Raw genomic sequence first — 14078 nt, forward strand, 5'->3', positions numbered from 1 at the left:
TATATCTTCTTCTTGGATTGATCCCTTGATCATTATGTAGTGTCCTTCCTTGTCTCTTGTAACATTCTTTATTTTAAAGTCTATTTTATCTGATATGAGTATTGTTACTCCAGTTTTCTTTTGATTTCCATTTGCATGGAATATCTTTTTCCATCCCCTCACTTTCACTTTGTATGTGTCCTTAGGTCTGAAGTGGGTCTCTTGTAGACAGCATATATATGGGTCCTGTTTTTGTATCCATTCAGCAAGCCTGTGTCTTTTGCTTGGAGCATTTAATCCATTCACGTTTAAGGTAATTATCGATATGTATGTTCCTATGACCATTTTCTCAATTGTTTTGGGTTTGTGTTTGTAGGTCCTTTTCTTCTCTTGTGTTTCTCACTTAGAGAAGTTCCTTTAGCATTTGTTGTAGAGCTGGTTTGGTGGTGCTGAATTCTCTTAGCTTTTGCTTATCTGTAAAGCTTTTGATTCCTCCATTGAATCTGAATGAGATCCTTGCCGGGTAGAGTAATCTTGGTTGTAGGTTCTTCCCTTTCATCACTTTAAGTATATCATGCCACTCCCTTTTGGCTTGTAGAGTTTCTGCAGAGAAATCAGCTGTTAACCTTATGTGAGTTCCCTTGTATATTATTTGTCGTTTTTCCCTTGCTGCTTTCAATAATTTTTCTTTGTCTTTAATTTTTGCCAATTTGATTACTATGTGTCTCAGTGTATTTCTCCTTGGGTTTATCCTGTATGGGACCCTCCGCACTTCCTGGACTTGGGTGGCTATTTCCTTTCCCATGTTAAGGAAGATTTTAACTATAATCTCTTCAAATATTTTTTCTGGTCCTTTCTCTCTCTGTTCTCCTTCTGGGACCCCTATAATGCGAATGTTGTTTCATTTAATGTTGTCCCAGAGGTGTCTTAGGCTGTCTTCATTTATTTTCATTCTTTTTTCTTTAGTCTGTTCTGCAGCAGTGAATTCCACCATTCTGTCTTCCAGGTCACTTATCCGTTCTTCTGCTTCAGTTATTCTGCTATTGATTCCTTCTAGTGTAGTTTTCATTTCAGTTATTGTATTGTTCATCTCTGTTTGTTTGTTCTTTAATTCTTCTAGGTCTTTGTTAAACATTTCTTGCATCTTCTCGATCTTTGCCTGCATTCTTTTTCCGAGGTCCTGGATCATCTTCACTATCATTATTCTGAATTCTTTTTCTAGAAGGTTGCCTATCTCCACTTCATTTAGTTGTTTTTCTGGGGTTTTATCTTGTTCCTTCATCTGGTACATAGCCCTCTGCCTTTTCATCTTGTCTACCTTTCTGTGAATGTGGTTTTTGTTCCACAGGCTGCAGGATTGTAGTTCTTGCTTCTGCTGTCTGCCCTCTGCTGGATGTGGCTATCTAAGAGGCTTGTGCAAGTTTCCTGATGGGAGGGACTCGTGGTGGGTAGCACTGCATCTGTAGCTTTTTAAAAATAATTTTTCTCGACTTGCAGATTAAACACATTAATCAAAGAAAAATAAACTGGTACTTCTTCCTTGAAGAGTAGTTAAAGTTGGACTTGTGAATCATTTTGATCAAGCTGACTTTAAGTACCTGTCAGTACTTAAACTGCTATCAAGAAGAAGATGAGAACAGAATTCCATCTCTAATCTTTCAATACAGTACTTCAAATAAAATGCAGATTAAGTTTAAGATAAATTTTTCCTCCTCTCAAAATGGCAGGGTTCACAACATCCACAAAGAGTCTGGCAATACTTTCGCAATAAGTATCCAAGAGGAAGGGGAGAAAAAGGCCTTGCAGTTAAATGTTAATTAACCCAGTGTAAAGTACTAACAGCATACCAGGTATCATGCAAGGAGCTGGAAACCCCAAGTAATGAAAGCATAGTTTATTTTCCCTCCGTTTAAATGAGGAACCATAGGAAAAACAACAAATTTTAGCCATAAAAGTGCTATAATGGAGGACTGAATAAAATTCAAGACCACAGAAGAGGAAACACTGATCTCTTCCACGGGTAATCAGAAGTCATGGCTCATTTGCAAAGGAAGTGACACTGGAAGCACACCTTCAAGCATACACGTGTTGACCTTCTATTAGTTCATCATATGTAGGGAGGGAGGGGAGAAGACAACAGAGGAAGAGGCAAAACAGTATATTCAAAGGCAAGGAGGTTGGAAAGAATGTGGTACTTTTTGGAAACTCTTAAGTTGTTCAAAATAGCTGGGATCAAGGGAATGGTGATGAGAGATGAAGCTGAAGCCAATCACAAATGGTCTTTTTTTTTTTTTTTTAATCTTTTGGCCATGCCGCATGGCATGTGAGACCTTAGTTCCCTGACCAGGGATTGAACCTGTGCCCCTTGCATTGGCAGCGTGGAATCTTGACCACTGGACCGCCGGGGAAGTCCCCACAAATGGTCTTGACTTTCCTTTGATAAAATAATTGTATGAGCAATGATTTTATCCTGAGGTATAGATCATGTTGACTACCAAAAGATTAAATAAATAATCAAATGTTCATTTCAGGAAGAACATTTTATCAGCTGTGTTGGAAGAATTAGAAAGAAGATGCATGAGGACCTTAGTTTCTGGTCTTAGGAAATGATGGGTCCTGAACTAATGCCAGGACAGAGTTGAAAAGCAGTCAGAGGATAACACTGATAGCACTGAGTAAACGATTAGAGTTAGAGATGAATTAAGAGATGGATAAGAGAAATGACTCAGGTTTCTGACTTGGACAACTGGGTACAGCACACTGCTTTAAAAGCAATGGGGAAGAAAATAAAAGGGTCAGTGTGAAAGAGAAAAAAATGGTTAAGTTAGAGATTACTGAAAATGTATATACATCCAATAGGCAGATGAAAAGGGAAGACAGCATATCAAAAGGGAGAAGCAGCAGAGAGAGGGTTAAGAGGACAGGTTCTAGAATCAGACTACTTTGATTCTAATCTCTAACCCATCACTTGTCACTTCCCCTCTCTGAACCTCAGTTCCCTAACCTGTTAAGGTGGATAATAGTAAATCTTATATGCTATTGTAAGGATTAGATAATAGTTGTAAAGACTCAGTACATGTTAATTATTTGTGATTTGAGTTCAGGAGAAAGATCAGTGTTGCAGATGTGTATTTATAACTCATGGGCATAGAAATGGAAGTTGAAAGAATGGCCGTGGATGAGCTTACTTAAGGAGACTACGTACAATAAGGAGAGAAAGCAGCTACGGACAGAACCCAGGGGAACTTCAACATTTTAAGGAGCAGGAATTAGAGAAAGTACTAGTACACAGGAGAGCACAACCAGAGAGAACCAGAGATAATGACCTGTAGTAAAGAAAGGAGAAAAAGTTCAAGCTTCCAATTCTCAGCTAAGCTCAAGTTATGCATATGTTCAGCAAATTCAGAACCAAAAGATTGCTGTTGACCTTAATAAGAACAGTTTAAGAAGAATGATAGAAATATGGTTTGATAATAAATAGCAATGAGCTGAAGAACAAATAAAGCATTAGGAAATGGGCTGCAGTCTATTTTTTCAAGAGGCTTAGCTGCGAAGTCCAGTTAACTAGCTAAAAATTAAACTTAACTGAAATGACCAGGATGGCAAACTTTAAAATCTTAAGGAATTATAGGGGACTTTCCTGGTGGTCCAGTGGTTAAGAATCTGCCTTCCAATGCAGGGGACATGGGTTCAATCCCTGGTTGGGGAACTAAGATCCCACGGGATAACAAAGCCTGCATGCCAAAATACTGAGCCCATGCACTGTAAATACTGAGCCGTGCGCTCTGGAGCCCATGTGCCACACAACTAGAGAGAAGCCCATGCTCTGCAACGAAAGATCCCGCAAGCCGCAATGAAGATACTGCGTGCTGCAACTAAGACCCGATGCAGCCAAATTAATAAAAAAGAAAATTATGGAATAATGAGTGTAAGAGAATGCTAAAATAGTTTCTGAGAAGTATTAAAATAAGAAAAAGAATTAAAATCAAAAGAATTGGAATTGGCAATTTTGAGTCAGGAAAATAAATGACTACTACTATACTACAGAAATCATTAAAATACTGATATATGCTCTGAAATTTGGAAAAGGAAGCACTGAAAGAAATACTGTTAGATAATTCTCATACCTCTTTATTTCTCCTAAAAGGCACCCTCAGTATTTCTTCCTGCTGTTCCAACTGTCTCAGGGTGAGGGGTTTAAATGGTGATCCTGGTAGTGACTGGCAAAATATGTCATTCACAGGAGATGCTCTGAATCTATTCAGTGAGAACAAAGCATTAAACCTAAGCAAACGACACTTTAAAGCATGTGTGCATTTCATGTTTAAAATATTAAATCCACATCCTACCTATATTTAGGATGACTGCACAAGAGTGGTGTCAAAATGACAACTTCATATTCACAAGTTGTAACTTCAGCTACTGAAAGAATTTCATGCTTAGACTCAGGATGACATATGTACATCACAGTACTTGATCTGGGCCGGTTCTGTTTCAAACTACAAGGTGTACCATTTCCCATTCCCACTGGATAGTAGGGTGTCATCTGACCTTCGATATTTTTAGTGGGAATCTTAAAAAAAGAGTATAAGACAGACTTTTCATTAGAAATAGAGGTGGGGTGAGGATGGAGAAGCACTTATTCTGAAAGGAAGAAAACTACATTTTATTCATAAACTAACATTTATAAAGGTAACATTTCTGTACTTTCTATAAGGTCTCCCTCTACTATTCTTTTGATTCATATTCTTATTTGGGCAAATACATATTTTCAGAGCTAATTTAATACAGAATAAAAGAAAATTTTTATTTGGTGCTAAAATTAAAATGTACACTTATATAAAAAAGGCTATAATAACATAATTAATATGAATTATTTTCAAAAGTTCCAAATAAAGTGACTAAGATAAAATATAGAAACTTACTATACTTGGGCTGGTCAGAGCTTTCTTCACTAAACTCTCAAGTGAATGCCTATGTTAGAATTTAGATTCTAGAGATCTGAAGTTTGATTTGTCAAAAAGTAGGGCTACAGAGTTAACACTATCTTCTAAAACAGGAATCTAAATACTGTGCTGGTTCATTGATCTGCTTACTCTTCTTCCCTGTTATTAACAGACATACTTCTCAGCATATAAACTCCTGTATAAATCCATTCATGGCCAGCAAAAGACAGATGAAGAAATTTTCACGGAATGGGGGAATAAAGGAGATCACCCCAGAAGACAAGGATTATTAAGGAGTTAGCTCCCATACTTTTATCGACATAAACACAAGAAGAATTAAATGGAAGGGCTTTAAAAGATATTGTTAATATCATCTCCAAGCAAGCTCTTTGGAGGTAGGGAGCTCATCTTGTATCACTTTGGTACCCAAAACAGGCAATAAATAAATGTTTCCAGGGGAAAATATTTTGAGATTTCTTGTATGCTATTTTCATGCTAGTGTCTCGAATTAGAAAATCCTGGGTTAAAATCCAAGCTTTGCATTCACTAGCCTTATGACTTTGACCAAATTTCAGTTTTTGTCATTCATAAAAGTAGAATAATAATATATACTCAAAGGCTGTAGGGAGAATTAAGCATTACCCTTTGTTACATGCCTGGCACAGCATCTGGCTTATGAATTGGGGCTCAATAAATGTTAGTTTTCTTCCCTTACCCTTTTCTTCCTCTTCCTTGATCATTTCACACTTTGAATTCCATCTTGCTATCCTCCAGAGCCAAAAATATTTTGAGATAAATATTTTATCTCAAAGGTAGTCTGTAAAATTAAAACCTTTTAAAATAGCAATGCTGTGTGTGTCTATGCATAGCTTACCAATTCCCCCAAAGCCACCCTTTTAAGTTATGGGCATCCCTTTTAAGTAATCTTTAAGGCCTTTTGCCGTTTAACTTTACTTCTAATAAAAGAATCATTATGGTATGAAACCATTTATAGAAATATCCTCTACCAATAAGTTATTTAACTTTATGGAAATTCTTAGGATTCATAAAGCATTCCTTGAACCACAGGGGCATTTAAAAACTGTAACTGGTCACCCTAAGGAATCGTTCTTTTTAAACAATCCTATTTTTCAGTCATCAAATATGCATTCACATTCAATAAGCATGAAGGGCCTATATTATGTCTGGCACTCTGCTTTGCACTGTGGGGTAAAGAGATAAAAGACAGTCCCTGCTTTTAAGATGCTTGCAGTCTGGTAGCTTGTTATTTACATTTATGATTTATCTGTTTTACCCATAGGAGATAGGGTCCAAACAACAGAAAAAATGCAAAAGCTCCAACGTTGAACAGAGGGAAAGAACCACTGTGAAGCACAGAAGTGATATAATGCTATTATAGAAACTTTCCCAGACACATCTTTGATAAATTCATTTATTTTTGTATGATCTTAAAGTAAATAAAAGTATTATAGCATAACTTTTCTCATAAAAATATAACATATTGCAAATTTTCTTTGACTAAATCCTTTGAGGTAGTTGATAGATAGTTAAAGAACACATGGCTATATTCTGTCAATTAAGTTGTATAAATTCATGTCTAACAGTAGATATTAAGACTGAAAATCACCAATTATCACTTGCCTCTTTTGATTTTTCCTTTTCTTCCACTTCTTGTTCTGTGGATTAATACAAAAGTAAGTTAAATAATGACCAGTGACTTATATACAAGATATAAATGACTAAGTTTTCATCAACTTTGTAATCTTAAACTTCTTTCTAAAGAAGACCTGGACTTCCCTGGTGGTGCAGTGGTTAAGAATCCACCTGCCAGTTCAGGGGACATGGATCTGGTCCCTGGTCCAGGAAGATCCCACATGCCATGGAGCAACTAAGCTCGTGCGCCACAACTACTGAGCCTGTGCTCTAGAGCCCGCGAGCCAAAACTACTGAGCCCGCGCGCCTAGAGCCCGTGCTCCGCAACAAGAGAAGCTACCGCAATGAGAAGCTCGTGCCCCGCAATGAAGAGTAGCCCCCGCTCACCGCAACTAGAGAAAAGCCTGCGCACAGCAACAAAGACCCAACACAGCCAATAAATAAATAAATAAAATAAAATAAAAATAAAAATAAGACCCAAAACATACACATACTTTTAGCTAGATTCCTTGAAATGGTTTCTTTTGAAAGAACAGTCATATTTAATCATTACATCTTTATCTAGGAAATACTCTATTTGAGGCATAAGAACTGGCCGTGACAGTTTTCTTCTGAAGTGTTTTTATCTCAGTGAAAGGTTTAATCTTAAATGAGTTGACCAATTTGAATAATATAGATGAATAAAAATATTTCATAATTTGAGGGATACATCTACATGTCTATTTCCATATATAAAAAGTTGCTTAAACCAAGCAAAAGACTAACACTATATAAATATAACACTGATATGTATGTCTCACCAGATTTAAAAAATTTATTAATAGGTAGAAAAAAAGCATAATGTTTGCTAAAACAGAAAATAATGAAAAGATCTCTTTGAAAAAGTTTTCTATGGGGTTGTTCAGAAGTTTATTTTAGTGTTTTAAAATTCATACAGTCTCCAACAAAATCTTTTAAATACCAATTTGAACATATACTTTAAACCAAATACCAGCATTACTACTAACTCACTCTGTAGAAACAAACCTTTTTCAGATAGAAGGTTCTTAGCCAACATATTCCCAAGGTAGTACTCGTGAATATTTACTTTCTATATTTAAAAATAAAATAAAAATGTAGTAAGTATTTGGCAAATACATTTTTAAAGAATACAGTTTAAAACCATCCATCTCATTATTAAAGTTTTCATTTTATAATGTTCCATATTTCATATTTTGAAGAAAAAAATACCTGACCACTTTCTTTCTCTTCATGGTACTGCCGAATGTGTTTTCCGTGACATACTTCGTAAGTCCAATAAGACTCAATCTAAGACAGATGGATGTATTTATGTACAAAAGCCACATAACTCAACTGAATTCTTTTTTGATATTTTAAGCAACTGAGACTTCTCTGAAGATTTAGAGCAAGCTTTCATTAAATGAAAGTTATTATTATGCCTCAGAAAATATGAAATTACTGAAGCCTATTCATTGTTTTCACTGATTAGATAAATGTGAAAATTCTATGAAGGAAATAGGTCTAAATACACCTGGGGTCTATAATAAACACCTGGCCAAGGGATCATTTTTTACACAGCCTAAAAAAATAACCATGAGCATTTTTTATTAAAAATTGTATATAAGGAAACTTTCTTTTGATCTGAAAAACATTCAAAGCAGTTTGGTGATATTATTTGATAATTGACATTATTGGGTGTTTGCTGCATATACTATACAGGAATTTAAATGAACAAAATACTATTAAGCAACAGTTTAGTTTTACAACTAACTTAAAATGTGATACAACATAATAAAGGAAAAAGAAACAGAGAATTATTTTCAAGGGCCTATTGGCTGCTGGAAATTTATTTTCTAGTTATCAAGTGAACATAAAATACATACTCTGTAGGAACAACTGCTCTGTTTAAATAGTGGCTCCAATAGCTCTCTTGGATTTGGGCCTTTATAATCCTTTTCTTCTTCCTATGAAAGAATTAGAGTTTAATACAATTATTCTGGAACTTCACCCAACTCTGCTGTTTAGGTGTTAACTCATTGGTCAAACCACAAATGCTTGGAAATAAAAGGGGGAAAAAAGTCAAAACCTTTAATAAGATCCTATGGCATGCCACTTCTTTCAAAAGAATTGAAGTATATGCAGCAACATGGATGGACCTAGAGATTTTCATACTGAGTGAAGTAAGCCAGACAGAGAAAGACAACTATCATATAATATCGCTTATATGCAGAATCTAAAAAAAAAAAAGGTACACATGAACTTATTTACAAAACAAAATAATCACACATGTAGAAAATAAATTTATGGCTACCAGGGGGAAAGGGGTGGGGTGAGGGATAAATTGGGGGATTGGGATTGACATATACACATTACTATATATAAAATAGATAACTAATAAGGACCTACTATATAGCATAGGGAACTCTACTCAATACTCTGTAATGACCTATATGGGAAAGGAATCTGAAAAAGAGTAGATATATGTATATGTATAACTGATTCACTTTGCTGTACACCTGAAACTAACACAACATTGTAAATCAACTATAATCCAAAAAAAAAAAAGAATTGAAGTATAAAATATGGAGCCATAGAATAATCTTCCATTCTTTCTTCTCTTAGAAAAAGGTTAAGTATCAGTTTCCTGAACAATTCTTATAAACCTACTTCAGAATTTTTAAATGCTTGTATCCAAACAAATTCTAGCTATGAAAGCCTCAGAACAGTTGAATCTTATAGAATACACTAGAAAGTTTTAATATACTTCTCAGTTTTCCATATATTTTTACATTTCAGACTTGAATGCCATAAATATGTGTGTAATTGCATATGTGTGTATTTGTGTCTTAAGGAGGTTTAAAACAAAATGAGATAGCTGTCTTTCACAGATTTCAAGTCTGAACAAAACCTAAGAAACCTAAACTCACTGAGTTTAATACTTCCATTTTACAGATTGTGAAAATATTATGTAATTAGCTCAATAAATTAATTGAGTGGAGGAACTGAGTTTCAAATTTGTTCAAGGTTCCACAGCTAACTATAGCCTATACCTCAGCCTCCTGGCTCCTAGGCTGGTGTCCTTTCCATTTTACCATGCTGCCTCTCGTGTTTCATCTTGAAAGAAGTCATTGCCTTGAAGGATGGATAAGAGGCAGTTAGGGAATTTTAGGAGCAAGAAACGGGCATGAGCTAAGGTAGTGAGAAAGCACAAGGTACCTATAGATTTACTTATTAGCAATTCTTTATAAAAAATGTCACATACACATTTAAAATTTTATCTTGTTTCAAAACCTTCATTTCTATAAAAGAAAGCATGTGTGGAGTTAGATTTTCATCTAAAACATTAATAATTGGTTGCTAGCTTTTCCAAGTTGAACTGTAAAAATCAAAGAATTCAGGAATAATAAGGATTACTAACAACATTGTAAATCACTATACTTCAATAAAAAAGTGATTACTGTATTTATAGTAAGACAGGATAATTGAGAAACCTGTCACTCAATTTTATTTTAAGGTATGGAGTTGCAATGTTTTAAATAAATAAATATCTTTGGTGACAGGGATTATCAATGTATTTATAAAAACTTACCTCATCCCCACTTGTCACAAGGGGAAGAATGCATTTATATTTTTCTTTATGTGTAGTTGTCATGATGACATAATTATCTTCTTTATACAAAACTCCAGTTGTAGGCTAGAAATAGAACAAAAAAATGTACATTACTTTAGCTGATTAAACTGAACTATACTAACTTACAGTCCCAGGTCAAACTAATTCATCATTTCAACAGGATTTTTAAACATACTTGCAAAGGCAGGGAAAAGATTCTACATATTTTTTAATGACAAAATGAAGATGACAAACTTTATCCTGGTGTTACAATGTAACAGAAAATAAGGAACAAAAATAAAGTTTGGAGTAAAAAGAAAAAAGTAGTAATGCAACAGATTGAAGTCATAATACAGATTAAAAAGCATTAAGAGGCGTCAATGTTCATGGATACATCATCACTGAATACTTATTGCTCCTATTAACAATTACCACCTATATATGAGAATTTACAGCACTTTATAAACATACTCTCAATTCTGTTGGATGGGACACCTGAACATAATATAATGTAGTATTTTTCATATTTGGATAACATATGGTCTTTACTGCAACTACTCAACTCTGCACTGTAGGAAGTAAGTGCATAGGCAATATGTAAATGAATAAGCATGGTTGTATTCTGAGAAAACAAACAAACAAATAGCTTTACAAAAATAAAGTTTGGAGTGGGCCAGCCCAAAGGTATAGTTTGCTGATTCATGGTATATATCAACAAAACTATCCTTAAAGCGTTCTACAGTATAAAACCAAACAAATTCACAAATCAAAATGAACCAATGTAATTCAAATGAACATTTCAATTAATATAACTGATTTTAACTAAAAAGAAATCTCTGCTTTGTGATAGCAAATATGTCACTAACTACTAAGGCAGAAGTTTTCAAAGTCTATGAGAGGTGTTCTCTGACAATTCAATTGTCTCTTAACTTTTCTCTTCTTACAGCATTGTAAACCCACTATACTATTTGGCTATCCCTGGCAAGGAAAGAACCACCTTTATTACATACCTCTGCTCTTTTCTCAGTTTAACAAAAACAATTCCTAACTATAATAAAACCAGTACTACTTGAAACTGATGTTATCTTAAACACAAATACAAATTAGGAGATGTTTTCCCAAGACAATAAAACAAAACAAAACACAGCAGTAAATACTAGCTGTATTAGCTATATGACAGTACCAAATTAAGTTCTTTACATTTATTGTCTCATTGATGCTCGAAGCAAGCATTGTACCCATCTCCCCGAAAAGGAAACTGGAGCCCAGGGCTTAAATAATTTGTCCAAGGTAATACAGCCAGTAAGTAGCACAGCCCAGACATGAACCCTAGCAGACTGATTCCATATTCTGTGTGCTCTTAACTGTTTCAACATGCTTGAATTTGAACTAGCTTTTGTTAATATTTTCTTAGATTACTATATAGACTCCTGGACTATGGCCAACGATCCTTATTTAAAAGATCATCACAAGTGAAGAGAGAAATCAAAGAGCTTTGAAAGTCAGAGTTGTAAAGCCAAATTTGTGATAAAGGGATCCTTAGAAACATTTATTCAGTTGAGCCAACAAACTGCTGTAAGACATAACACTTATAATATCTCTCGGTGTTTTTCGGATATATTCAGAATATACGATAGTGAGTTGTGCAATGCACGACTTACATTCATTTAGCTAGCAATGGATAGCCTTTAGTCTTGTCAAATCATTCCTGTACTGTAGGGAAGGTGGACAGTAGTATATGACTTAAATATAATCCTCTCTATTTGTGAAGTACCTGCAATTTAATATTCATAACTGGATTCTACAGCAATATTGACTCATTTACTAAAATATTTACCACAATGCTAACAATGGAAAAAGAAACTGCTTGTCTAGAGCCACGGCAAGGAAAGGAAGACAATTCTTTCTTTGTAATTAAAACTAATCTTGGGTTTTATGTCTATGTGAAGAAGTTCATTCCTCTGCCTATTGCTTTTAAGGTTTAGGTAAAAGGTAACAGAAGTAGAAACCATCACCTATTCTTATTTGAAGATTTGTTGTTGCTGCAAAGATTCATTTTTCATTAGTTTAGGAAGGGCTACTTTCTTCTTCAATAAAACAGACCAAGTGGCAATTCTTCTATCTGAAAACTCTTTGCTGAAATAGTGCATCACTTATTGGGATCACGAAGTAAAAATTTTAACAAACTTTACCCTAATTTTTAATAATAGAAATTACAGGGGAAAAGTTAACCTTTTGTGATTTTCTAAGTTAAAAAAATTTTTTTGATCTACTACTAAAATGCTTCCTTCTGATTTTGTAAAACATGTTTTTACCTAAAAAAATATAATTCTGAATGCACAGAATCACAGATAGTGTTAAAACACTTGTTTTATATAACTTAACACCTTAAAGTATTTCTAGTGTAAGATTAGTGATTTGATAAAAATCAGATTTTAATATAATGAAACTAATCAAGGGGGGGTGTGGTCTTTAAGATTAAGGAATTTTAAAAGTATCTTGGCAGGGGAGAAATTCCTAATGTTTGACATGAGTCTGGAGGAATTAAGATAGAGGATGAGAGAGAAAACTATCCTGGGAGAGGCTGTAAAATAAACTCAATGGCACTACTTGTTAATATATATAACATGCTTCGAACCATGGAGTTGGTCACCATTTTTCCCAAGTGTAGTGTCTGGGGAAAGTTTCTGAGTGGGAATACATTTCTATACTAACAAAAGAAGTAGAAAGAAAATTAGACTTATTTTGTGGTTTTCCTTCGGTGAAATTCATAAACTCTGTGAAGTAATGAATAATCGAACACTTTAATGACACAGAGATGATATTTCAGAAGGAAAATATACACAAAAACAAAACTGACTGCTAAAAAACAGTAAAGAAAGAATATCATAATCATTAATTATTGTAAACATTTAAAAATGTACACAATTTTGGTGCTTAATACCTTACTAAGCAAATTTTAAAGATTACATATTATTTTGATATATCTGAAGGGGAAGATGATTTAAAGCACAGAAGAATTTTTTTTTTTTAATTTATTTATTTATTTATTTATGGCTGTGTTGGGTCTTCGTTTCTGTGCTAGGGCTTTCTCTAGTTGTGGCAAGTGGGGGCCATTCTTCATCGCGGTGCGCGGGCCTCTCACTATCGTGGTCTCTCTTGTTGCGGAGCAGAGGCTCCAGACGCGCAGGCTCAGTAGTTGTGGCTCACGGGCCCAGTTGCTCCGCGGCATGTGGGATCTTCCCAGACCAGGGCTCGAACCCGTATTCCCTGCATTAGCAGGCAGACTCTCAACCACTGCGCCACCAGGGAAGCCCAAGCACAGAAGAATTTTAAAGATAAAGAAAATTCAGATCTTCTAATCAAGTCCCTTCCAACTTCAGGTGGTAGAGAGATAAAGACCTTTATCCTAGTTCATACAGCTGCTTAGTTACACACAAATGTTCATCCAACTGGCCTATAAAACAAAATGACAGTGCCAGGTGTGGAGGGCTGTAGTTTCAACTACACAAAATAGGGAAGGGAAGCCTTGAGATTAGAAGAATACTAAAAAAAAAAAAAAAAATCAAAAGATCAATGATAATGACTCTTGGGGCTTATTTTTGTGTGAGGGCCACAGACCTTTTGCCAACTTATAGGAAAATGTTTCTACATTTTTCTCAAAATAACTCAAACTTAAAAAAAGAAAAAAAATTTCTCCCCAAATTTTCAAATGTGCCCATCTTAGATTATGCTTCATTGCCAAAGAAAAGTAATTAAAAACAAAATGTCAAAATAAAATTGTTAGATGTAGGAAAGGTTGGTACAGCATACCTTAAGACCGAGATCTTCTACCATAACCTCTTTTTAGCCAGCAAACACCAGTGCCAGAAAGAAAACTGAACGATTTG

The 14078-nt window shown here is 34.7% G+C and overlaps 1 protein-coding gene across 2 annotated transcripts in view; it reads right to left on the minus strand.

Moving 5' to 3' along the window:
* Nucleotides 1-14078, minus strand: part of ERLEC1 (endoplasmic reticulum lectin 1) — a 38596-nt gene that overhangs the window by 22531 nt on the left and 1987 nt on the right. For both annotated transcript variants that reach the window (XM_036872316.1, XM_036872315.1), the window contains exons 2-8: nucleotides 10168-10272; nucleotides 8462-8542; nucleotides 7809-7886; nucleotides 7605-7668; nucleotides 6567-6601; nucleotides 4329-4552; nucleotides 4107-4236 (exon numbers count right to left, since the gene is read on the minus strand). In XM_036872316.1, coding sequence (XP_036728211.1) covers nucleotides 4107-4236; nucleotides 4329-4552; nucleotides 6567-6601; nucleotides 7605-7668; nucleotides 7809-7886; nucleotides 8462-8542; nucleotides 10168-10272 — 717 coding nt within the window. The remainder of the gene's footprint in view (nucleotides 1-4106; nucleotides 4237-4328; nucleotides 4553-6566; nucleotides 6602-7604; nucleotides 7669-7808; nucleotides 7887-8461; nucleotides 8543-10167; nucleotides 10273-14078) is intronic.

This window comes from Balaenoptera musculus, chromosome 13 (assembly GCF_009873245.2).
Source record: "Balaenoptera musculus isolate JJ_BM4_2016_0621 chromosome 13, mBalMus1.pri.v3, whole genome shotgun sequence".
In the NCBI taxonomy this organism is placed as follows: Eukaryota; Metazoa; Chordata; class Mammalia; order Artiodactyla; family Balaenopteridae; genus Balaenoptera; species Balaenoptera musculus.